We start from the raw sequence: 25,607 nt of genomic DNA, 5'->3' as shown, positions 1-25,607 counted from the left end.
GTTTTTTTGCCAAATTTCCCCCCCAACGGTTCCCCTTAGCACAAAAGCCTCCTGCTACAAAAGAGAAACTCATTCTGCATGCATCTCATTAGTTATGCAAGCTGTTGAAGTAAGCAGCTGGCGCATTGGCGGTGAGAGGTCAATTCTTCCTGAATAGAGAGCGTTAGCTTCTCTGCTGACTATTGTGCTCAGACCGCTCCTGAGCCAAACTCCATGCGTGTTTCTTTGTGTCAAACGTCCAGCATCAGCTGCGTGCCCCACATTGTTGCGTGATAAAGTGAGTCTACAATGTGTTTGCTAAACTGCTGCTGTTCAAAATCACCTTATGCGTTTTGAAGGCTGCAGAGATCATTTCACAACACACGACGCAATAGTACATTTAATCGTTTTATTGCGATGTTCACAAACATCCTGTAAAATTCACAGCCATACATTGAATAATTTGATCCATTACGAAACTGCGTACAAAAATATCTGCGTAATAGTTTTTAAAAAAAATATTATACCGATTCTAAAATACCTGTTCAGTTAAATCAGTCCGTTCCACATTTTTTAAAACTTGTTTTAGCTTCCAGTTTCTCTAAAAACGTTCAGTCTTTCATGCGAGTCTTTCAGTCCATTGCCGGTACTCTGCACAATGCACTTCCTCTTTGCATACTTCGTCAAGCCTCCACACCATTCAAAACTTCAAGAGCTCTCCTCCGCTCTCCTCTGTGGTATACCAGGCCCCGCACTGCCAGTGAAGTTGGGGGCACCTTGGTACGAACCGTTCTCCTGCAGATCCCGTTGCACTTGATTCCTTGTCACCTCAAAGGACATTTTCTGTACGCCCGCCCTTGCGACTTTCATCTGAGCCCTCAACAGGATAATCCACAGATCTCAGGAATATGTCGGGTCGCCCTCGTATTCCAGGTTATTAATGCACCAAAGGTTAAGCATCTTCAATTGCTGAAAAGTCCCAGTTCATCGCTCAGGGAGCGTAATAGCAGGCACCCACTCGTAAACGTTACGACTCTCCTCGCAAAACAAGCTCAGCTTCTCCAGAGCCGGGTCCTTCCATGAATCCAAGTTTGGGTTCTGTAATAGGAGCAAAACGAAGAGATGGTAATTAGAAAAAGTTTTTTTTTTTTTAATCTGCATAGATTTTAAAGCAAAGACGGACTGACGGACATCACTTAGGAGACTGTACGTACCGTGACGAGAATGCAGTGCGCATCTTGGGGTTCGCCTGACTCGTCGCTCCCCACAATCTCAGCCAGTCGCTGGATGTCATTCACCCTCACGATGTTGATGTCGTTGTCGAAGCAGAAGGCCTGGATTAAGGTGAAGTGGATCTGCAGAGCGATGTCGCACTCGTACTCCTCATCGGTTGCCAGAACACAGAAAGCCACGCTGTCTGGGTCACTGCAAACATAAAAATTATAACGCAATTTAGGATTTGTTTGACTCAGCGGAACATAACAATAGAATAACTGGTCTATTACCGGGAGTTAAGACTATATTGATAATACTTACACATTCATTACTTTTGCAGACTCGTACACTCCCACTGTCAGGTTTTCTTGTTTCTTAGCGGAAACCAGGAGTTCTTCCAGGGCTGAGCCAGCACACATCATTCTGGAAATCAATAAAAATAAATCACTTGTAAGAACCTTTTACTGAAGTTCGCAGGGAGCACGCAGCAAGTCTGGAAGCCTCTTTAAAAACGACCTCTAGTTTAATAGAATAAGCCACATTCTGCTCATGCAAGCACACCAAAGATGATAAAATGCATCGTCAGCAATATTCCGACTAATGCAATGTAGCAATACCTGATTTTATACAAGGGACTAAAAACATCAACTTAATTAAATGAATTTATTTCGTTTATATTTACCTGTCACCGGCTTCAACTGTGTTCTCCTGTCCGTGAATTTCCTCAAGAGTCATAGTTATCCTATTATCCACTTTAGTCACCCGTAGAAGCACTCCACAGAAGAAGAGCTTTAGTCTGTGATCAGATATAGCTGCGCTCCTCTTTTATAAGCAGCCGGCCGTGTTCTTCGGTAGTGGGCTGGCGGCACAACTGCAGTGCTCGCTGATTGGCTGAGAAGATAAAACGTATGTTAATGTCTTATAGTAATTATTGCGGCTCGTGTCTGGGCCCCACGTGGGGGCGGGATTACAATGCCCGAAGTCTGCTCCTTTTGTTATTTTGGTTACTGGGCAGACTGGAGCCTGCCTTTTTTTATTAAAAAAAAAGATTAAAAGACTTCAAATGAAAGTGCGTTGACACAAATTACTTTAATCACGAAGAGCAAGTTTGTAATCTGCAGGTGGCAGTTATAATCTTGTTTTCTGTAAAACAAGATATCCATGCGGAGTTTGCTTTTTTTTCCGCCAGTCAAAAGAAACAGCATTTTTAAAGTAGCTGTGATCACACGTCTGTCTCTGTCTTGCTTGGGCTATCAACAGAGAGAGAGAGTGTGTGTGTGTGTGTGGGGGGGGGGGGGGGGGGTAGTGGCAGATTGAGCACGGCACACGCCACTCCTTTGCATTTGTAAAAGCGACACAATGGCCAGACTTCGGCGTGTGGCGGTTTGGGGGTCTCAGCAGTTCACGCCATTCAGAATTGCTGCTGGGCTCCACCTGCCACTTGTATAGGATTTTCGACAAGGTGGGGGAGGTGGGCTGATCTCTGACCCGTCTTCTGCTATCTCCTCGATCTCGCTGTCACGTACCGCAGCAGATGTGCGTCCAGCTTCTGCAGCAGACACGAGTCTGCAGTCGCGTCTGAAACTTGCGCATTTCCATGAGCGCCGAAAGTTGAATAATTCAACACACCACGGTATGTTATTCTGACCGTGTTCAACTCTTTTTATTTTTACTTTGGCTTGAGAAAGAGCGCAGTTTCAAGACAACGGCTCAATTTGTATTTTCCCCCTGTAGGCAACTGTTAAATATTTGAAAGTAGCTAAAACAAATTGATAAGAAAAACAACCAATACCATGTTCATGAGTCCTGAAATCCACACCTCAATATGAAAAATAACTGCACTAAATTAATTAGACATGCATAGTGGTCCGTTAATGACATGTTGTGAAATGCACGAATTGTTAATGTATTATGCACAAACTGTTATTCCCAATGTATGAAAACATTTGATATTTAAACCACTCTCTTTAGTCAATTTATTACATGCTTTTTTTCAAGCATATCGTCTATTTGCAAACTTCAGAGCTGTAAGAAACCGCAGTCGTGGCGCCACCTGCTGTTTATTTAAGTAGATTCCCGTGCTATGGAAACGACAAGAGACGCGTGCTCTTTCAGAGTCCCCCGAGTGGCTCGTGTACAGCAAGCCGCTCGCTGGGGTGCTCTGCAGCCACGAGACCCGTTAGCTGACTGCTGTCACAGGTTTCCTGGGAGAGTGAACAGCTGGGCAGCCCCTGTGTTATCGGTGTCCATTGCTTTGCTGAGACTCTTGGAGGCTCCACTCTGTCGATACGCTCTTTTAGCACAGTGGGCAGCCCGCGTGATAAAACTGCAAACGATTTGATAGCGCGTCAGACGCAAGCACACCAGGGGTCTGTCGGGTGTTAGAATAGGGGCTAACTGGTTTAGGTAGGTAAGTAAGTCGTTCTGTGAATAGAGATCAAAAGCCCCTGTATACTTCATGTATCACAGATTAGCCTTGCAAATGTTATACACAAATAAGGTTTCAGAGGTTCTTTAATGTCTGATTGTATTTTAAAGTTACTTCCAAATTCTTAGTTACCTGCATTTTTCCTTGACATTTGTACATGTAATTTGTACCAATATTCAGTGTTAAAAAGGCAAAAGTGATAATTATATGTACCATTCCCTTTGATTAGTTTAATGAGCCTCCATCTGAGAAGTATCATTTAGAATCAGCATCTCAAATTTATAGCAGTTAATGTTTAAACCACACTTTGCTTTCGATATTCTCATAACCAAACCTTGAATCAATCAAATTTAAGATGATAGCTCACCAACAAGCTTTTTCTTTTATTGCTATAGTCCCAAAGTTGTACACCAGAGAAAAAAAGACTAGCAATGATTTGTCTGAAGCAACTCCTACATGCACTTGTATTATGGATCATTTTGTATAATTTCACAGTTTGCTTTCATGGTCCAATACCACATTATTAATAACCAAGAGTAACCTCCTTTTCTGTCTATTTCACATGCTGACTCCGAAATGCTAACATATGCATTTAGTTATCAAAGTGTTATAACTCAAAGGATGTTTTGGTTTTGGTGATGCTTGGAAAATATGAACAGTTGCCATTATCTAAAGCTCTTTCTGCAAATTGGGAATTGTGTTGGAAATTACACTTTGCAAAAATTGTCCATTTTGGATCGAATCAGCGTGACAGTAATAGATAATATGTTGAAGAACCAGATAATCTTTGCTTTAAAGCAGGGGTGCATAACTCCACTCCTTGGAGAACCCCACTAGCAGTAAGTAGGCTTTCATCCCACGTAAAGTCTTAGCTTCATAATTGATCTACCTGGATCAATTTAACATCTCACAACTGAGACGTGAAAGCAATCATCTCACGCTAACAGAACATTTTGATAGAAAATGAGCTCTTGGAAGAATTAGTTGTGCGTTCCCTGACCGCTTCTGCCATCTAGTGGGAATTTTAATTACTGAATTTATTTTTGTCCTCGATTACAGTAAAATGCACTGCTCAAATTGAATAGACATGTCTGAATAAGTACACGTTTCCTTCCTTTTTATGGTTCATTCATAAAATTGTACATCAACGTTTCCACATTGTAGCCAGATCTTTAAGATCTCAGAAGCCCACACTATGATGACCAGGGAAACTATGATGTAGAGGTTGAGTACTTCGGATGAGATGTTAAGATGAAGTCCTGAGTACTTTTTCGTTAAAAAAATAATGGTTATGTCAGAACATAAGAGCTGTTACAAACAAAAGGAATAATTTAGTCACATATAGGCTGCTACAGGTCACTCAAACAGGAGCTGCACTTCAGGGGTGGAAGTGGTCATAAGGTACATGCTACACAACAAAAGCAAATAGAGCTTTAAACAGAAAAGTAGAAAGAATGATCCTAACTCCATCCACTTACTGACAACTATATCTTAATACCTCTATCATACCCTCCCCTGTTTTCACCTTGGGAGCAGCTCCCTAGCTCATTCCCCTCTATAGTGAGGGATGTTCTGTCAGCAGTTAGCCTGTTGTTCTCACAGCTAGGTGAATTATGTCAAACACACCTTCATCACAGTTCCATCTTTATGTATGTTGCATTTATTAGGATCTGACCAAACTTCAATTATTATTGATTTATTAGAATAGTCCAACTGAAATTCAATGATGTATACTTCGAAGAGAAACCATTTTAAAATATGTAAATTGCATTTAAATGTGATTTTGAAATGACCTGATTTTAAGGGCTTTCAAAGGAAATAGTTCTCAGGTAAATTATGCTACTTATAAATAATTTTTTTAAATGGGAACTATTGTTCCTTTTATTTGAAAACATTTATAGTGCAAGATCAGTATTGTGTTGGCTAAAGAAAAATAATAAATGAAAGAAATGGTCTATTCACTGTGGCTGATAATAAATTCTCCAGAAAAAAGTGATATTTTCATATATCAGAACTAATGTCATTCTGAAAATAACACTCCCGCTGATCTTTTTAAGGAAAATATGTGCCAAGCCGTACAAACTGGGGTTATATTGCTAACATTTTTACAGGATTTGGACACACAAATCACATATTCAAGTGCACATATTGCAGTACACTCCCAAGTGGTATCCATACCTACTCAAGAGGTATCGTTGTCTGTATACCCTTTTTAATTTTAAATGGCCATGCAATAACGAAATTCATACGTTAATTAAATACTCATTGTTTATTACTGGTAAATTAAATACAGAAAAGCAGAATCGATATGTTCATCAATGTAAACATTTTTTAAAAACTGTAAAAAAAATTACAACATCGGTATCCATGTCAAAAGCTTTAAAAGTCTTTTGTTCTCTTTTTCTTCCTTTCAGCAGTTCTCTGAACTTCTTCCCACACATTTGACGTGTTTTTATTGATTTTCTTCCTGTCTAGATACTGTGAGTACTGCTTTTGCATCACAAGTGTAGATCTTGGAAATTCACAAGCGATTGCTTTCCAAAATATTTTCGGAATCCATCAAGCACCTTTTGTCCCTCAAAACATTCCACGCCACTGAAAAGCACTGGTTCGCCCCTCATGAAGCCAGTGAATCTTGGGTCATAGAGACAGGGACTGTCCGTCTTCTCCTCCTTCAGGTCTCTGGGTTTCCTGACCAGAGGTTCCTCTATTCCTCTCCAGGAACATCAAGGATTTCAGGAATTCCATGCATTGCACATGTATTCCTCCAGGATGATTATTCCTCTGAGATTAAGCATTTCCTTCTTGGTCTGTAAAATCTCTTCAGCTCTCACAGAGAGATACTGCAGGTACCCACTCATTTAACCTCTGGTTTTCTTCACAGAACAAGTTCAGTTTCTCTAGAGCAGGATCTTCCCATGAACTTTCAGTGGTGTTCTGTTATAAAACAAAAGACATAATGATTACTTTATTGCTCAGTAATGTGCTACATTGTGGTACTTGTTATCAATGAACACAGCGTTAAAGTTCATATACATTAGTTGTAAGAGATACATACCGTGATGAGAATGCAGTGCGCATCTTGGGGTTCGCCTGACTCGTCGCTCCCCACAATCTCAGCCAGTCGCTGGATGTCATTCACCCTCACGATGTTGATGTCGTTGTCGAAGCAGAAGGCCTGGATTAAGGTGAAGTGGATCTGCAGAGCGATGTCCCACTCGTACCCCTCATCGGTTGCCAGAACACAGAAAGCCACGCTGTCTGGGTCACTGGAAGAGAAAATAAACCGAAATTTAACATTGCGTTTCTTTCCTGTTACATTATTGTACATTATATTATGTCTTACATAATTACATACTTACTCATTCATAATTTGTGCGGACTCGTAGACACCAACTGTGAGGCGTTCCTCGGTTTTTGCGGAGATGAGAGCTTCTTCCAGGGATTTGCCTGCAGTCTGCATCTTGTAGTTTGTTGGACGTCTTTTTGATAATACTGCTGCGACTAAGTATTGAAACAGTATCTTGTCCTACTCGCTGTGTAGTCTCTGGCTTTATAGTGAGCAGCTGCCTCTCTCTTTTGTAGGGAGGTCCCTGATTGGCTACAAGAGAATAAAAAGTTTTAGTGTGGCGCGTGTCAGAGCATCGAATGACCCGTGCAAAATTTATTACAGATCATTTCTATACAACAATTTACATGCGCTAGCCCTCAGCTAACACTAATTCTTCAATACCCCACAATTGTAGGAAAAATAATTTAACGTGGAAGAAAAAGATACCGGTTTTGTACCTCTGTTAGACCACTGTTCCGCAATATGCAGTGTTATGTCCCATGTCGTAATTCTGTTTTTGTATTCCTCATTTTAAAAAATGTCATGTATGTACATCATTTAAAAATATGCATAAAGAAGATTCCTTTCGTCAAACGCACAAAGTGAAGTTTCTTCTGCAACAGCAATAAGAAAAACTTATTTTGATTCAGAAAATCTTTCCCCTTTATGATATAACCTAATGTGTTACGGCTTTAATCAAGAGTTATGGTGTGCAAATATAAAAAGTTAATCTGATTCTAATGTAAAATACGAAATCGACCATTTCGTATTATATTAGTCTGGTTCCTTGGGCGCAACGTTCCATTAAGACCTTCTTTCAAGAAAGGCTTTTACTTTAAGTAAGGTGAAGTTTTTTTTTTCTTTGTAGCAGATTGAAAGTGGCACGCGTTGCTTTGCATTTGTAAAGAGTGGCTAGACAATGGTCAGACTTCGGCGTGTGGCATCTGGAAGTTCGAACAATTGTTTTTTTTTTTCTTCTCCAGATCTACATTGGTCCATCTGTCAATATGCTCCTTGTTCAGTGTGCGTGGGGGTGGGTTGACGTTTTGTAATCTGTTATGCCTCACACATAGGCAGCCGTCTAAAAGACCGCTCAATATTTCTGCATTTTCTCTTTGTTTATAATAGGTCGAATGTCTCAGTAGCACAGGGCTCAAATCAAATTAGAACACATACACGTAGTTCTGCTTCAAATTCCATTCGGTGGCTTAGGTCATACACTAAAACACAAACTTTTCAACACCGGACAACGCTGGCAAGGAATATACACTTTTTTAATTAAAAGTGCATCCTATGAAAGAAGACGACCCGAAGATCTTAAGGAGGGCAACACTCTTAAACCAGAAATGTTCTAACATTGTGAATGAGTACTTTCCTTACAGTGTGCAATGAACGTGTTGACAAACGAGGCAGATTGTGCCGGGAGCACGCTGCTAATTTGCATTTGTAAAGAGCTGCCAGATAACAGGCGGACTTCGGCATGTGGATCCCTACAATGGGATCCTTCTTTTTCATAGCAGCACTGGACCACCTGTCACTATGGCTATTTCGCTCAAATTGGGGGAGGGTCTTTGAGCCGGTTGAGTAGTCTTGAGTTTATTTTGCCTTATACATTAATATCTAGTTGCACGCGTCTCAACGAAAATGTTTTGAAAACCCGACCTTCTAGTTTGTTGTCCTAATCTCTGCTATTGGTTTTACGCCTGCTTTTACCTGTGCAATTCATCTTGTCGAGATTACTGTGAACTGTGCATACCTAGATCAAAAGCCATCACAGAATTAGACGTCGAGGGACTGGTGCTGATAAACTAGACGAGTCATTAAGAAGAGGGCTAGGCCGAAAACTCGCCGCCGCTGGAAACTACTGGTCCTTGTGGAAAGCAGCTCTTGAAATAATCCGCTTGATTGTTACATTGTGATTTGGAGATCTGATACGTATTAGAAGTGGGTTGGGGGTTATTTAAAAGTTTAAAGCGACTTTTATCGGATGGCCTATAATGAACAGGCACGCGTTGTTCTGCATTTGAATAGATGTCATAAACAATGGTCAATTTTAGACGTGTGCCATCTGCAAGTCTGAACCTCTGCTTTTTTTTTCTTGGTCTTCATAGCGACACTGTCCCATCTGTTCCCTGGTAGCCTACCACTAAAGGTGAGGGGGGTGTCAGATTTATCGTCCATCCTCATATCTATTATTCGCCCCAGGAATCCAACACTTAAAATATTAATTATTAGGCATGCTCAAGTCCACCTATAAACTGTTGCGGAGTGAATAATAATCCAAAAGAAATACACACGCATCTATTTTGATCATCCTAATTGCACATTTGAAACACAATAATGTAGTTAGATAATATTAACTTTTTAAGGTGCTAATGTACTTATTACTTAATACACTTTTCACTATTTTGAAATCTTTGGAAATCTAATTTTTGCAAATTGTTTAACAGATTGTAATATTGTCTTCTTATCATGTTATCTGAACCTTAAGATAACGTGCCACAATTTAAACGTAGTTCAGGTGGGTAGCTGCGTCAGCATGCGTAGGCTGCAAAGGAACAAGTAATAGGTTTATTCCATGCTGAAAAAAAGAAGAAAGAGAACACAACGTTTCGGCCGTGGAGCCTTCTTCAGGTGACCTGAAGAAGGCTCCACGGCCGAAACGTTGTGTTCTCTTTCTTCTTTTTTTCAGCATGGAATAAACCTATTACTTGTTCCTTTACAATTTAAACGTGTCGCTTAACTGCTGGAGTTCTATTGTTCCTCTACTGTCGCTAGAACAGATTTGTAACTTTCTATCAAAATACAATGCGTTAGTCTTTAATCGTTTTTAAATTAAAAACCTAGATATGAAACACTATTACTATTTCACTGCAACAGATACGCATAGGATGCTAGCACTTATAATTAAGCAGTATTATCTGGCAAAATGAAGCAGATTGTGCCCGACACACGCCTTTAATTTCCATTTGTAAAGAAAGCTTTAACAATGGGAGGCATTTCTGACAGGGGGCTCGTACAAAGGAATCGTTTTACTCCTTCGCAAACTCCACCTGCTGCACCCATTTCTCCCCCTTTTTTGGAGAATCAAAGGTTCTTCCCTATATCTGTGTACTAAACACTTCTAATTACAGATTATCTGTAGTGCAATTATAACCACAACACTTGAAGTATCAAACTGCACAGCGGTTATGATAGGACAGTATCACAATCCCGACTAACTACTCTGAAGGAACTGTATTCTGCAGAATTAGCTTTTGTATGTACTAGTTACTGTTTTGTAACAAGACTTTTGTATGTCTAGTGCTACTTTAATGTTCCAGGTTTCAAACGGACTACATTTTAGATTAAATTAGACTAAAACTGAACGATAGAAGTGCCAAGTAAACGTATGTATGGAGAAGCTTTGAAACTCGGGGCAATTACTTTGCTTCCGAATCTCTCCGCATAGCGGCAAACAAAGGACCTTTGACAATACGTGTCTCCATGGAACCGGCACCCGGCCACGAGCCTAGGGGGACAATACTTCGTATTAGCATACCAATGCTTCACACGCGCAGCCAATGAGAGGGCGAGCTATTCATGAGTACGGGATTTGAGGATTTAAAAACGGAGGCCAGGACGTTCAGGGTCATTCTCCGCTTGGATTTGCTTCCGAGGTTCACTCATTTCACCTTTTTTTTTTTGCAATTTACAATTACTGCAACTTGCATCATGACTCTTGAAGAGGTCCTTGTTCAGGAATGCACCGAAGCCAGGGTTCAGTCTCCTGGGAAGGCATTAAAGGACATTTTAGTTTCGGCAAAAGCGCAGAATTGTCTCACTGTTGGAGTCTACGAATCTGCAAAAGTTATGAATGTGTGAGTATTATTATCCATACTACATTTATTTTTATATTGTGCGAAGTGGGGGAAATCTCATGCGACATGCTGGCTAACAAAGTACTAATTATGATTTGTTTTAATTTGCAGTGACCCAGACAGCGTGGCTTTCTGTGTTCTGGCAACCGATGAGGGGTACGAGTGGGACATCGCTCTGCAGATCCACTTCACCTTAATCCAGGCCTTCTGCTTCGACAACGACATCAACATCGTGAGGGTGAATGACATCCAGCGACTGGCTGAGATTGTGGGGAGCGACGAGTCAGGCGAACCCCAAGATGCGCACTGCATTCTCGTCACGGTATGTATCTCTCGCAACTACATGAATTGTCAACAAATATCGTCCAACAAAAACAAATATCGTTGCGATCCATTCCCGAAAAGGATACTAATAGTGTTTTTTTTCTTATTTTATAACAGAACTCAGCTGATAGCTCGTTTGAAGATCCTGCTCTAGAGAAGCTGAACTTGTTTTGCGAAGAAAGCAGGGGGTCCAACGAGTGGTTGCCTGCTGTATCTTTCCCAGAGCGCTGAATTGGGACTTGACGAGAGTCTTTGGAAGTGGTTACACTATGAGGAAAAATCATCCTGGAGTATATGGATGAAAAATCAAAATGAAGACCCAGTCAGGTTCTCGGAAGAGTCTGAGGAAGACCAGGACAAGATACCGAGGTCCTTGCGGTTAAGGAGGACGGGTTACAATAAGACGATACTCCTATGGGGCTGGAGTACCTGGACAAGAAAGACGAGTCTTCCAGTTGGGTGCAGACTTAACAGGAAGAGAAGAAAGGAGTCAAGAGATAAAATACACAGAATGACTCAAATATGAAAAATGTGCTTACGCGTCATTACGTATGTAATGTACTTTTCAACTTAGTAGCTAATTAGCTTGTTTGATTGTGTTTAATATGAAAGATCTTCAGTATTTAAATAAACCAATATAAGAAAGAAATCTTGGTGTTACCTTTTCCATGTAACTTCAACAAACGTAATTTGGTTTACAGTCCATCATGGTTACTTTTAGTTTGGATATAAATGTTTTCGATTGGTAATGTAAAATAAAAGTCCAACACATTTACGTTTTTGAAAGCCTCAGTCTAATGATCTTGATCTATTCAATAATTGTAATTTAAAAGCAAGATACACCAGGCCTTAAAACAATTGTCAAGCGCTTTTCCCATTTTAGGCCTGCACCCGCTTTTACCGAGTAGAAGTTTTCTGTGCACGTCGTTTATGAATTAGTGTTTTACAAAACTGTTTTATATTCGGCAAAGTACATGCTAGTTTCCAAAGTTTGCATAAATTTCCTGCTCACTGAGACCTTACTCTTTATCTTGCTTGCTCTCCGCACTGGTCATTAGCATTTGCAAAGGAAAGCACAATAGACCTTTCACGGGAGACATCTCCAGGTGCCTGCTGTTGTCCCCTTTATTAACCAAATGTCTTTACAACAGAACTGCTCCATCTGCCAGCTTCGTAGTGGGGAGGGGGGGTTACTTTCTCCAAGTTAGAAGGATTCTTTTGAACGTCCAAAAGGACGAGCGCAACTTCAAAAACTGTCATTGCATTGTCAACTTCGAAACGCATATTTAAAAGATATTCGATGCAACGTGTATCATTTACCACGAAGTTAAGCAAACACAATGTAGGAGATTAAGAAAAAGTATTTACACGTGATAAAACCATGACACCCTACCGACAAAATAATCAATCGAATACACACTTCAGAATGGCCTGAAAAGTCTGTTAGTGTCCATTATGCTTTTATTAAAAAGATCGTGAAAACAAAACGGAACTCGATTACAATTAACAGACCAGTACAAGAATATCACAGCGGTAAGGTGCGCGAGGGAAAAAACGGAGAAACAGTTCTTTAACTGAAAAGAAGACTTTGTTACTTTTCTATACAAAATGCCACATAAAAACATTCACAAAAAATGCAATCGCTGATATTGCAGGTCATAGCATTTCGTCTCTTGATATTTTATATATATATACACCGGAAAACCAGCTCAAATACATTTAGCAATAATATATAATCCTTCTCCTATATACAAATAAAAATGATCCAGCCTCTACCAAATGTTTCATATGCTGCATCTGCCAACAAGACTTTTAATACTCCGGTACTGGGAATGTGCTATGTTATTTCTAAATGTAAAAAATAGGTAAAATATACAAAAGTAAAAGCAACTTTCAGCGCTGAGAGTAAAAATCATGATCACCTGTAGTGTCTAAAGACATGAAAATCCATGAAAAAAGGAAACATTCTGCCTGTATTACTGTATAGCCAAAACATGGACTTCTTAACCAAACCTTTATTTGGGATTTGATGATGAAGATGTTGTTTTAATTATTTTTTGTAGATGCTGGAAATGTGTTACAACGTGTAGCAATGGGAATGCCAAGCTTTTGCTAAATTAACTCTCTAGGCATGCCTCCTATGGCACCTTTAATTGTCAGCAAACACATTTCCAATTAAAGAACTAGTCCTTCACAGTCAAAAACACTGTTTCTTCTTCCTCATTATCTTTATTGCTGAGGGCAGTTTGTTTAGTTCATCACATTTCTTTGACCGCATTTCCAAAGGATCTCTAACTTGGATGGGCTAAAGAAGTGAACTTTTCAAGCTTGAACACTATGAGGGGACCTGCAACTTTAATTTTGACTCAAGGAAAATCCTTAAGGGACCCGAGAAAGCCAGCCTGCTGGGCTTTTTACCAAAGCAATCTGAGTGCAGTACCTTGCTCATGAGTGCAATAGCAGTGCTCAGTCACAATCCTTCAGTTATAAGTTGAAAGCCCTAATCACCACTCTGCAATACTGCCCCAGTAAATAATAACCATGCTAACAAAAGAAAAAAGGCTGAAATAACGAAGAGTTTTAAAATTCCCAAACTGGGAAAAGCATATATTTTATCATCACCGTTTCCCGTGATAAAAAAAAAAATGTTTTGCAGGCATTTTTTCTACCTTAAAAAGACATTAAGGGATCACATTTCACATGTTCATGTCTTTGCAGAGACCATTATTTTCTAGATGTCACAATACACTTCAGGGCAGTGCATGGAACAGACAGTGCACAGAACTTTCCCCTTCTTCCTGGAAGGAAGCAGGGAAGATCCTCTACATTTCATCAGAGCGATGCTGCTGTATTATTACAGAAGTGCTTTTCCTGTCCATCCAGTCGTCTTTATTCACTGCAGGACCTGTAGTCTGATAATCCCTTACTTCTCTTCCCGAGGCCTGGCGATTGTCCTGGCCGGCTGCGGGTGCGAGGTTGGTTTTACCCTGAGATGGGAAGTCGGAGGACGAGTTGCTGCTGACGGCAGATTCTGACTCGGCTTGATCTACTTTCTGATAATCTGGGGTGTGATTCTGGCCACCAGGCTTCAGCGTGGTCTTGATGTGTTCTATGCTGGGAAGGAAAACATCTTCGCCGTCTATGTCTTTAGCCCCTTCTCCATATTCCAACTTGTTCGTTTCCATGGAAGGAAGTGATCGAATATTTCTTGAAAGTACTGGGGAAAAAGAAGACCACAGAGTAATGCAATTTTAGATTTCTAGCATTGGCAAGTTTCTAGAATTTACAAAGGGAGTCGAAGCGAGATACACAGTTATGAGAACATACTGTAACAGAGTGCCAAGCATACTGTCTCATGGATCAGAGGCAGCCAAATTAGTTTGAGTTTGGACAGCATGAGAATGCCACGAGTTTTAAAAAAACAAATCAGGCAATAGTCTATATACAGAAATTACACTTAGGAGACTTACCATTTGAAGAGATGTATAGATCCTTCTGGTTTCTACTGCTGCCAAACGGATTTACGCTTGGGAAGATAATCAAACAGAAGGACAACAGGAAGACCTGAGGAAAGAAATTCAACACTGTAGACTGCAGCAGCAAAAGACTAATATGCTGTGTGAACCTAAAAGATGGAGTTCAGACACCTCTTATTAATACAGTTACAAAGAAAATGTGATGTCAGCCGATTTCTAAAGCTTCTAACGTATTCTGATGGAAAAAAGAAACGCACCATTTTCTGGAATGAGAAGTACTTTCACAAAAAGTTGTCAGTTTGTTTTAAGCCCTCTGACCAGCAATACAGCTTGTGCAGCTGTGGAACTTGCCAATCACACGAAAGCTTGTTAGGTGCACCTTTACCCAACGAGGTCCAGGTGGAACAATGCCTGATCAGGTGACCTTTAAAAAGGCCTTAATTAAAAGCTTAGGTCACTACAAGAAAAAGGCCACACATCAGTTTTCTGTGCATTCCATAATGCCTCAAATGTCGCCAGAAGCAAGGGAGAGGGCCATTGGCATGCTGCAGGCAGGCATGTCATGTGCCAGCGTTGCCAGACACTATGGAGTAAGCCACTCCACTGTGTCCCGACTGCAGAGAAGGTTTCAGCAGATCGGCAGGACACATGACCGTCCAAGATCCGACCGCCCCCGAGTGACCACACCAGAGCAAGACTGAAACACCAGACTGGTCCATCTGAGAGATCGTTTCAGATCTGTCACCCGTACTGCTGCTGAAACTAGCGGTAGACACAATGCCCGCATCAGTGACAGGATAGTGAGGCAGTGAGGCTCCATGTTGCTGGCCTTAGAGCAAGGCAACCTGTCAGAGGCCCTCCTAGATGTCACACCCGACTGGCTTGGGCCAGACAGAGGCTGCGATGGACTCGTCAGCAGTGGCATCAGGTCCTCTTCACGGATGAGTCACTCTTCAGCCTGTTCCACGCAGACCAGAGGGCCAGAGTGTGGAGGAGGAGGTGTTGCGTTTCTTTTTTCCCCATCAGTATATTTGCAATGTACTATTTTTCAAACTAGTCATAGGTTGTATACTTTCAAAAAAGCACAACACCTAGCTGAGAATAAAATTATTTAATAACAGTTACTATATTTGGTCTAATTCAAAAATCTTTACTGGATTCTTACTGGATAACCGTATTAAATCAACACACTGTTAGTGTAAAGTAAAGCAGTATATCTTGAACTTCAGTTATACATCTAACCTCCTTTGTACAGCAATACACTGTTTCCATATTTTCATCCTTGTTCTAACATTAAAAGCTAATGATATCGTTATTCTGACAGGAAACCCATTTTCCAGTCATACCCCATTCAACCTTCCTGAACTCAAACATTACATACATTACCTGGCTTGTAAAAAGTAAAAAATCGTGATTTCATTTTCTGGAAAAAAAAAAGCTAATTTCCTTAAACCACCTGGAAAGTGGTTTCAGAACCTAGGAAAAACAGCACAGTCTAATGATGATCTGAGTGTTAATTATGTTAATGGTGTTAATGGTGATCTGGTGAGTTAATTACAGGGACAACAGAGGTACATGGAAAACCTACTCACCATGATGAAGGTACTGGTAGTTGTTGTCTTCATCGTGGTCTGTTTCATCAGTGACTGCAGCTTCCTCAACTGCTCTATCAGAGACCTGACGGCAGAGGACAATTCGATTATTCCCTGCAGTACTTCACATAAATACAAGAGCAGGTTTTCCGTGTCAAGTGTTGACTTCACTCAAGTGTTGACATAACCGAAGGTGTACGTCATGGTTTGAGGACAGATGTCTGAAGTGATGGCAAACAGACTGTTCCCTTACATATTTTGCTTCTGTAGCTGTTGCACCTTCTTCTGCAGCTCCTGGTTCTGGGCAGTGCAGGCTGCCACTCTGGGAGAAAAACAAAAATAAAATAAAATGTATTTGTGTATATGCACGCTTTCCATACTCAGTGCATCACAGTCAAAGTTTCTAACTTTGGTGAAGAGACTTGCCTTCATGGGTCTAATCCAAACGAGCACTTAATCCGAATGAACAATGATTGAAATGATAAAGGAGTATATCTAAAGGCAATGAAAACATTATTTAATGTCCCGTTATTTTCCATTTTCATACTACGAGTTATGCTAAAGAATTTTTAGCTACATTAAAGAACAGAGTTAATATCAATATCAATAAATCTGTTAAAAATTCAGTGCTATTCAACGATAGCTTAAATTTTGTCAGTTTGGCCATACTGTATATATACACATCAATTCCTCATTTTACGAAAGAGGTAAATTCCTTGAAAGTTGTTAATCAAGAAAAAGTTCATTAAACAAAACTGAACCTCCCATTAATTAAAGACAATAATTAGAAATGTCACCTGAGACCATGTGTGCAATAATAACAGCAAAGGAAGTTATAAGTGCACACAAAGAAGGACTAATTTAAGCAAGCATTCAGTCTTTGACATCTACAGGTGAATATTCATTCGCTGGCAGAAGCTGAAAGCTGAGGTTTGGAGGCAGGTGACTAAGGAAGTAGGAAGGACAAGGAAGTTTCAGCTAAAATTCACAGAAATAGCTAAAGCTCTGAGGAAGCTACCGTAAATAACAAACAATGCAGGACAAAGGTGGCAAAAGGCAGAGCATGGGATGGTGAGCAGGGCAGGCACAATGAGTGCCTTGGAGTGCTTTGGTTTTAGTGAAAATTAATGACAAAAAAAAAGAGTATTCATTTTTCAGATGTGCTGATGCAAAACGTATTTGATGAAAGTATCTAAAAAAAACTCAGAACTAGCGTCAATGAAAGAACCCAGGAATGAGATCAAAGAGGGCGGAACAGCACTATTGTCCTTCAAGCATATACAGTTCTGTGAATATAAGAAATCATAAATTTTTGTTTTGTTTCCTTAACATATAGATGCATATGGAATTTCATTAGCAGATACATCACTACTGCAGAAACATAAATAAATTGAAAATGACAGCAAAAATGATTCCTGCATCTAATGAACAACTGTCCTGTAACAAACTCAACATCACCAGAGGGGGCCTCTTCCTGTCTGCTTACCTGCTCTCTAAACCATCCACATACACCTTTTTCTTTTTACGGCTCTCCTGAGCAGACTGCTTGTTGCGGATCTTTCTTCTCACTCTTTTCAGAGTCCTTTCTTCAGCCTGAAGAAACATTACTGTTGTTTATTATTAGACACAATATATGCATAATAAAAACAATATGTAATGTTTTTCTAGGATATAAATATCAGGATGAGCATTATTTTACATTCTGTTTGTAGGACGGAGCAGAAAACCTAGTATCTATTATATGATCAATGAAAAAAATGAAAAGTCTAGCAACACAATATTGAAGTTTATCAATTGCTGGTTATCTTTATATATACACATTAAGCCTTCCAATTTGAAAATCTGTTTTTTTCAAATAACAATCAATCAGCTCTGATATACAACCTTTAATGAGATCTACAATACATGCTTGAGTATTTAACACACTGCTTTTATGTCTTATTTAAGCTACTCACTTTATACTGAGATACAATTTTTCACCTGTCAATTGAAGAAAAAAATGCTGACATGCAGATGCAAAATAAAGCTGTTTAAGGAAGTGCATTATTGTGTGAAACAAAGGGTGATGGCAAAACACAATGACCTTTGTCAGAGGCAAGAGAGTTGGTATCGTAACGCCTTCCTTCGCAAGGATTCTTTTCTCCTCATCTGTCAGGACGAGCTCTTTGAACTCAAGCTGCAAAAAAATATATATTATTCATCGATAAATGGAATATTCCTCTTTTCATGACGTCTTTCATAGTTTCCATAGCTGACTGAACCAAAAATGAAGTGAAGAAAAATTGGTCTGGAAAAAAAAATCAATCAATGAAGTCAATAAAAAGAGGCTTGGGTTTCCAATCAAACTTGGAATATATTAGGTGAAAATAATGCTAAATGCACATTTAAAGGTATACAGCAATGGTTATTGCTAGGAGTGTTTATCCATGCTGTAGAAGACCTGCATTCAATAAAATTAACTTCACTCACATTATAAATGCCTTGCCATATAAATAGATCCCCAAGTCATCACCATGAATGAGAATTTATTCTCTATTGCCTTACTTGGTATAATAAAATAATTTAAAAAAATGCACCATCCTGAAGCATTATTACTGTATTTTTCTGCATTAGACATTTGCTAATTGCACACACGAGGGCGCTAGAATGCGTAAAATGTAATAATTTATGTCGACTTGTTCTCCATTTACACAAATTTGATGGGATCATGTTGATACTGTACATTTCCATGCTTTTTACATTGCGTTTGAAAGCCACTACACAAGAACATTAAATAAAATACCCATGATCTCAAAATAAAACCTTTCAGCAACACATTGTAAATAATTTAAACCCATAGAGAAACTACACGTGATTACATGTAATTTATTATTTTTCCTTTTGGTTTCACTTGGTATTTATCATAGCAATTATTTTACTTCAGACTTCCCCCATCTCAAGGGGTTGAAATACACATACTGACGTTCAAGGCCTTGAACGAGAATGACTAACATAGGAAAGGGGAGGGATTTTAAACATACGTGGTTTGCACTGTTGGAATTCGAAGCATCTTCTATTGCAAGAGAAACAGGGTTTTCAGTAGAGCAGTCTTCTCCCACACACTCAGAGTCCCAGTCATCTGACAAGAAAAAAAAAACAAACACTCAGGGCAGGCAGTGCTGACTTCAACTGCCATTAAAAAAAAAGGTCAACAACTGCTAACCCAATAACCACAGGAAATACCAAGAGCGTAGTCAAACTGGGGCCACATTACCAATTACTTAACTCACTCTTAGCCTACATTACGAAGAATTTCCTCCTTGTCCTGCAATAACCCAATGGAGGTTTTCCCCATCAACTGGAATACTCAATCAGCAGTTTGCATAAAGATACATGGAAAATTACACTGGAAAAACTATGAGTACATACAACTTGGGCCCTGTCTAAATTTCTCCATACCTAAATCAATGAAGACATCGGTTTCAGGTATCTCAGACCGCACACTCTGCAGGGTGTCACTGCTGTCCTGGAGGTGTTGCAGGGAGTAGTTGTGGTCTGTCTGTATCACCTCACTTACAGCTTCAGCATGGGTCTCTGGGAGTTTAGGGCTAGGCGAAGGGCTGCTGTCACAGCCAGAGGGGCTGCTGTAGTTATTGTTATCCTCCGATATCCCACTGTCACTGCCCTGTGGGGACCAGGACTGGCAGGGGACCTTTTCATCTTCCAAGGGGCCAAAAAGTGAGCTCAGAAACTCTTCCGTTTCAAGATCATTAAGCATCTGTAAAGCAAATTATAACTCACGTTTCAAAAGTACCTAAAAAAGACCTGGAAAGAAAAAATCCCAACAATACAAGTTTTTTACAGATTAGCTCAACGACAAAATAAAATCAGATTATTTTCTTCTTTCAAGATTCCATTGCCTTAGGCAAGCAAAAGTTTTTAGCTTTCTTATCTAACCCACCTGCAGTCCCGTGACTATTTCTGCACTAACAGACAATGGAATGAAAGAAAATCACTTCTCCAAACTCTAGGTGCTGAAATGACTGAAATACGAAAACAAGATGTTCCAATACATATATATTTTTTTAAGTACACCACTGTTTATTTACCTATTAACTTTCAAAGAACAAACTTTCCATAAGACTTACGTCTTGTTCCGAAAGCCCACACTCAGCCATCCACTCCACCCCATCAGCAAAGGGATCGTCCGCAGCATCGTTTCCTTGCTGTAAGAACTCTCCGAAAAGATCTATGCTGTCCATTTCAAAGTCCTCATTGAAGGACATCTGCCAATGAAAGTATCCGTTAAGTCAACAGCAAGCTGACTAAAAGACTCCCCCTACCCCACACCCCACAAGACAACCCAGCAGAGCATAGCTCTGTTTAACAGATTCTCAAGACACACCACCTATGCGAGGTTGGAGCAAGATGCTGCGTCAGTGTACAATCAAACTCTGTGTGTTCCTATACCACCTACTAAGTGTCTGAAGAAGGGAAAACAACTGTTTTTTATTAGAAGAAGTCACCCTCATGCAGGCAATGAGATGAACTGTCTTATGTGCTTCAATTGCAGTGGCTCTGCGCTGTTATAACTTGCAGCGCCTTCACTTACAGATGGAAAACAAAATCAGGTTTTGCTTGTCTGGAACCTCAAAGTCCATTCAGCTCAGGATACCATGCACAGATGCAGTGAGTAACAATATCAGGCACGGTTATTTATGCGGGTTCAATCCACACCATTTACTAAATGTCTTTAAAACGTTTGTTTGTGCCCCAATCCATTAAGAACTATTTATACATTGGTGCTTGATGTAGAGTTCTTAATGGATTGGGGCACAAAAACTGTTTGTTTATTTAAGACATTTACTCATGTCGATTAATTTGCTGACACCTTTATCCAAGGTGAGAAACACTCCAAATATTTAATCCAGCCCATCCAACCATTTCCTAAGCACTTCATCCAGTACAGGGTCACAGGGGAGCTGAAGCCAATCCAGGCAAGCAGCTGACGCAAGGTAGGATACGTCCTGGACGTCAGTCCATCGCAGGGCACACACAGATACCCACATTCACATCCAGGCCAATTTTCTCAGAAGCTAGATAACCTATGACTATGTCTTTCGACTGTGGGAGGAAACCAGAGGACTCAAAGGAAACTCACATGAACACTAGGAAAACATACAAACTCCACACAGACATTATTATGTGAGGCAGCAATGCTAACCGCTGCTGTCCCATGTCACTGTTCCAAACGTTAACTCTTTAAAATATCGAGATTAAAGAGGCAGTAAAACAGGGTAGACGGGTATAATAAATAATGACATTATACATTACAAAACAACTATTGATAAAGCAACAGTTACAAATGAGATGAAGGATTACAACACATAAAAAGCAGGCAGTGGCCATGACAGCTTACACATTGCAAAACTGAACTGTGACCTGGACAACCACACTCGCTACAGGCGAACGCAAACTGTGGGACATTATGTATGTAGACATTATTAGAAAGATAAAACTGAAGCAAATGGCAGCTTCACAAGTATACAAGTTCAAGACGTATGCAGGGACAATACAAGCATAGTCTACACGGTTTTGAACTGAGATTCAACCCACAGTTCAGACATGTTGTCCCATTTAATGTTTGTGTTGCTTTTCTCTCTCGATGCCACTCCTCAAATTCCGAAAACGTTTTCAATTTCTAAGGAAAAGGTCAGCGCTTTGTTTTTACAACATGCCAATGGTTCACGGACCACCATTACCGTCACCTGTTCAATGTGATTAGTAATGAAATAACATGTCTCGTTGCTAGCTAGGCGGTGTCTCTTTCTGTAGGCATAATACTTAACAGCTAAAACACGATACTGCAGTTTAAAAATACTGATTCGATTCGTCACGCGTGCTCAAAAAACATTGAAACTATTGAGTTACGAAAAAAATGAACTGAGCCTGGAAATCCCCACCCACTTTTCTCCAGTCACATGCTAACGAAAATGACATCATGTAAAAACGGGAATTAACAAAACACAAAGATGCTTGATTTGATATCACCTTAATACGCGGTTAAGCCAATAAAAAGTAAAACCTCGATTATATGTTTGGCTATCAGTTTTACGGAAGATATATTTCGAATGTTTAGTGACACTGCCTCAGAGGTTGTTTTAAAAAGGGTTGTTAATGTCAGGGAACACAAATTCCTTTCTGAAAAAAACGATTTGTCAGCACTGCATAAGCACTGTACATATGATGTGTTCTGGGACACGCAGGGATAATAGCACGCTTAATATAAATGCTATAATATAAACACTTTCTTGTTTAATTATTCTACAGTACAGTGCCACAGTAGAAACTTCCGTGAGATTACTAGATCCCTGTCTCGATTTTACACTACTAATTAACCAGTAACAGGGATCAATCATTTAGAACTTCAAATCAGTGTTTTAATTACGAAAAGCACTGAATTTATTAATTTATTATTAATGTGCTAGCTGAAAATAGACTACATTTTCCTACTATGTCAAGATAACAAAAACAAAAATAGTCAGGTAGTATCAATAAAATAGAATCATTGTTATAATAATAGCATCATTCTTACCTTTTCAGTGCTTAAACTCTTCAATTTCACATACACAAAATTCTACTCAGCTTTACGATGTACAGGAGGAGTTTCTTACTGAACTTCCTACAGACGCAGCTCTTGAAATCACCTTCCAACAAGACAGAAATGACGTCAATCCACAAGACCGAACAGTCAGCAAACAACCAAGCGTCCACTTGCGTGCAGTTATGGGATATGTAGTTTTCCTCTGATAACACGGTTGAAACCAATTAAGTATAGCATTCCAAGATTAAATCACTTGAAATTTTGTCATCATTTAGTATTAAAATCCCGTGTTGTTTTACGTTTTTATGCAATGCAACTATTTAGTTTCTGTTTATCACAGTCTGTGTTACAGCTTTACCAGAAGTAGAGCCCAGGCAAGGACACAAACTCAAACGTCAATAGAAGGCCAAATGATAAGCTGAAGCAGTGCTTCAAATTCTTCAGCACACACTTGTTGTTGAATGTATTGTGTTATTTTATTATTCAGTCTTTCACCTGATTCTTCCTCTCCACCAGATGTCCTTATATACTGTACAGTAAATAAGGTTCTAGTTCTAGAGTTCCAATATCCCAGACATCATTGTTCTGGGCACATCTCCACTATGCTGATTGTAATTTGCCTAGGCATCTCAACTTGCCTTTTTGGTAAGAATCCAAAACTGCCAGTTAATGTTGTTGTGACCTTTGGGACCAACCAGCTTCATAGAGAGCCCCGAAATCTGTGTATTTTTAATTCTTGACCACATTTGTTGTAAAAATGATTAGATTTTATGATGTAACACCTTTATAATTATTATATATATATTTTTTTACCTAAAGATCTCTCTTAAGAACATAACAGAAAAAAAACTTCCTGTTATTCACCTTTCTTGAAGCCATTGACTTGAGGAGAACACAGGCATTGTGTTTCAGTTTGCTTTTGGATTAAGTTTTTTTTAATTGGATTTTCATTTGGAATTTCTCTCTCCCTCTCATTGTAGACCCAGTTCAAATATCATAACTCACTTCACCTAAAACGGTGGTTTGTAAGAATTAATATTATTTAATATTCTATGATATATTCTTTTGTCGTGGACATGCATAAAAAAACATTTCTGTATGATGTAACTGCAGTGAAATATACAGTCAAAACCTGTATCAGGAGGTGAAACTAAAAATGGGAGTATAATATCTTCAGCTTGTCTGTGGCTTGTCTTTGAAAGTTGTTCCGTTGTTTGAAGGACGTTTTGCCTGAAACTAAGAGTTTCAAATAAAGATTTCACAACCATTTAAAAGTTGTCTGTTGGCTGCACTCTGATGCCAACCATAAAAGTGGTTTCAGATAATTGGCCTTGGACTGTTGAAATGTTGCTATGCATCAGTACACAAGTGCTTTTGAGATTGCAAAACATATTAAATCCACAACAATAAAAACCACAGGAACAGTGTTCGGAGCAACAATTTGTGAAACTCACACAGCATTAAAGAAAATGTTATAACTGGAGCTGTTGTACATCACCCCCACTACAGTTCTATCCAAATTAATATCTTAGCTTACACCCTTATTGATCACTTGAATAAAAACATTAACGACAGCATCACACTATATATCAATATGCAAGCTGAACTTCACAAGTCATGAACGGAGTCTTGCTTCTGGGAAACTCTGATGTCTAGACCATGCAAAACCAATAGGTTGTAAGGAAAATTAATCTTAAACACACAAATTCAACCTGCGTTCATAGAGGATGCACAAAGGTACATATAACTGATGAGCAGGCTACATAAAACATCTAATGCTGAAATTAGATCATCTTGGTACAGATGTATTCAATGGAAAATATATTTAGCACATTTTTATTTCTTCAGCTCATTTTATGTGTGTAAATGGTACTCACATTTTGACTTACTGAACTAATTATTATCAATAATTCAGGTTGGTAGCTGCGTTGGCATGCGTAGACTTATCAATTATTATCTTATTGAACAAAATATTTTTCAAGTGCATTTTACAGGTACCTGTACCTAGATTATTATGTTATGTTACTTTCCTCCTGTCAGGGTTGACATCCTTCCTTTAGAGGGCGCTCTAACCTTTCCTGAGATCTATGTTAGTCTGATATCTGTATTAGCACCTGGGGTGTATTGCATATTGACTTCTGTATATAAGCCTAGGGCATCCCTTGCTCAGGGCTCAGCTTTGGAATATGGATGTCCGAAGGCTCGCCTACTACCGGGCTATAAAGACACCTGAGGGCACAGGCCTTGCCACAGACATCCTGACCCTCTGAGCCCAGGGCCTGGAGAACCTGGCCCCGTGCCTTCCGGGATTGTTTATGTTTCCTATGTGTCTGGAAGGAAGGACTGGTCTGGAGTTATGGACTGTACCCTGACTTTCCCTGTGAATTCGCCTGGAACTAGATGCCTTGTTTAGTCCCCTGAGCACCAGATCACTGAATTCTTGCACCATTAATAAACCTGACTACATTTTCCCGAAATCTGTCTCCTGCCTTTTCTGGGTAATGCCGCTCCACATAGGGTCCAAACTACAAACCTCCGTGACACCTCCAATTCACTAGATCCAAACTGCCATTGTGAAGTTCTCTTTATTTCACTAGATATAAGTGATGTTTGAACCACAGTCTCATTTTCAAATTTGTAAATAAACCCAAAATGTGATTAAATACCAAATGCACATGAGCAGATAGGGATATTTTAATCAAATAATGGGACTGAAATATACAGTTTTATTACTTGGCATTTTTTATGGGTAGGGTGTCCATAATGCCATTTTCATTGTGGTGGTCATGGCTTTGCTAACAGATCAGTAATTTTACACT

The 25,607-nt window shown here is 39.5% G+C and overlaps 4 protein-coding genes across 5 annotated transcripts; 1 reads left to right on the top strand and 3 right to left on the bottom strand.

Annotated features, from left to right (window-relative positions):
* Positions 1-497: 497 nt before the first annotated feature.
* On the bottom strand, positions 498-2,032 carry LOC148673387 (growth arrest and DNA damage-inducible protein GADD45 gamma-like). The gene is made up of 4 exons (XM_088629800.1): positions 1,877-2,032; positions 1,516-1,617; positions 1,194-1,404; positions 498-1,077 (listed from the first exon to the last, which is right to left on the bottom strand). Exons 1-4 carry the CDS (start codon positions 1,927-1,929, stop codon positions 964-966), a joined length of 480 nt encoding a protein of 159 aa, XP_088485926.1. The 5' UTR covers positions 1,930-2,032; the 3' UTR covers positions 498-963.
* A 3,844-nt stretch (positions 2,033-5,876) lies between these two features.
* LOC148673386 (growth arrest and DNA damage-inducible protein GADD45 gamma-like) lies at positions 5,877-8,559 on the bottom strand. The gene is made up of 3 exons (XM_088629799.1): positions 6,985-8,559; positions 6,681-6,891; positions 5,877-6,559 (listed from the first exon to the last, which is right to left on the bottom strand). The coding sequence occupies exons 1-3, from the start codon at positions 7,083-7,085 to the stop codon at positions 6,446-6,448; spliced, it is 426 nt and encodes a 141-aa protein (XP_088485925.1). The 5' UTR covers positions 7,086-8,559; the 3' UTR covers positions 5,877-6,445.
* A 1,205-nt stretch (positions 8,560-9,764) lies between these two features.
* Positions 9,765-11,786, top strand: LOC148673385 (growth arrest and DNA damage-inducible protein GADD45 gamma-like). Its single transcript, XM_088629798.1, has 3 exons — positions 9,765-10,813; positions 10,925-11,135; positions 11,255-11,786. The coding sequence occupies exons 1-3, from the start codon at positions 10,536-10,538 to the stop codon at positions 11,366-11,368; spliced, it is 603 nt and encodes a 200-aa protein (XP_088485924.1). The 5' UTR covers positions 9,765-10,535; the 3' UTR covers positions 11,369-11,786.
* Positions 11,787-12,580: 794 nt separating this feature from the next.
* Positions 12,581-22,933, bottom strand: creb3l3l (cAMP responsive element binding protein 3-like 3 like). Of its 2 annotated transcripts, XM_088629796.1 has the most exons (10): positions 22,780-22,933; positions 20,333-20,470; positions 19,644-19,962; positions 19,226-19,323; positions 18,289-18,381; positions 17,692-17,798; positions 16,459-16,527; positions 16,206-16,290; positions 14,608-14,701; positions 12,581-14,354 (listed from the first exon to the last, which is right to left on the bottom strand). In XM_088629796.1, exons 2-10 carry the CDS (start codon positions 20,468-20,470, stop codon positions 13,960-13,962), a joined length of 1,398 nt encoding a protein of 465 aa, XP_088485922.1. In that variant the 5' UTR covers positions 22,780-22,933; the 3' UTR covers positions 12,581-13,959. The 2 variants fall into 2 exon arrangements, with proteins under 2 accessions (XP_088485922.1, XP_088485923.1); XM_088629797.1 differs by lacking the exon at positions 22,780-22,933 and having other exon boundaries at positions 19,644-20,009; positions 20,333-20,468.
* Between the last annotated feature and the right edge of the window lie 2,674 nt (positions 22,934-25,607).

This window comes from Lepisosteus platostomus, chromosome 4 (assembly GCF_059453375.1).
Source record: "Lepisosteus platostomus isolate fLepPlt1 chromosome 4, fLepPlt1.hap1, whole genome shotgun sequence".
In the NCBI taxonomy this organism is placed as follows: Eukaryota; Metazoa; Chordata; class Actinopteri; order Semionotiformes; family Lepisosteidae; genus Lepisosteus; species Lepisosteus platostomus.
The sequence above is the reverse complement of the archived record's forward strand: the minus strand, read 5'-3'. Positions and strand labels throughout refer to the sequence as shown.

Bases quoted from the DNA above. Each gene is read 5' to 3' on its own strand.
- creb3l3l (XM_088629796.1), bottom strand. From the start codon at position 20,470: ATGTCCTTCAATGAGGACTTTGAAATGGACAGCATAGATCTTTTCGGA. The intron at 14,702-16,205 runs GTGAGTAGGTTT...TTCTTTCCTCAG, and splicing joins CTACCAGTACCTTCATCATG to GTCTTCCTGTTGTCCTTCTG. The intron at 14,355-14,607 runs GTAAGTCTCCTA...CTTTTTCCCCAG, and splicing joins TCTATACATCTCTTCAAATG to TACTTTCAAGAAATATTCGA.
- LOC148673385 (XM_088629798.1), top strand. From the start codon at position 10,536: ATGAGTACGGGATTTGAGGATTTAAAAACGGAGGCCAGGACGTTCAGG. The intron at 10,814-10,924 runs GTGAGTATTATT...TTTAATTTGCAG, and splicing joins TCTGCAAAAGTTATGAATGT to TGACCCAGACAGCGTGGCTT. The intron at 11,136-11,254 runs GTATGTATCTCT...ATTTTATAACAG, and splicing joins CGCACTGCATTCTCGTCACG to AACTCAGCTGATAGCTCGTT.
- LOC148673386 (XM_088629799.1), bottom strand. From the start codon at position 7,085: ATGCAGACTGCAGGCAAATCCCTGGAAGAAGCTCTCATCTCCGCAAAA. The intron at 6,892-6,984 runs GTAAGTATGTAA...TTTCTCTTCCAG, and splicing joins TCCGCACAAATTATGAATGA to TGACCCAGACAGCGTGGCTT. The intron at 6,560-6,680 runs GTATGTATCTCT...GTTTTATAACAG, and splicing joins CGCACTGCATTCTCATCACG to AACACCACTGAAAGTTCATG.
- LOC148673387 (XM_088629800.1), bottom strand. From the start codon at position 1,929: ATGACTCTTGAGGAAATTCACGGACAGGAGAACACAGTTGAAGCCGGT. The intron at 1,618-1,876 runs GTAAATATAAAC...ATTGATTTCCAG, and splicing joins ACAGTTGAAGCCGGTGACAG to AATGATGTGTGCTGGCTCAG. The intron at 1,405-1,515 runs GTAAGTATTATC...TTATGTTTGCAG, and splicing joins TCTGCAAAAGTAATGAATGT to TGACCCAGACAGCGTGGCTT.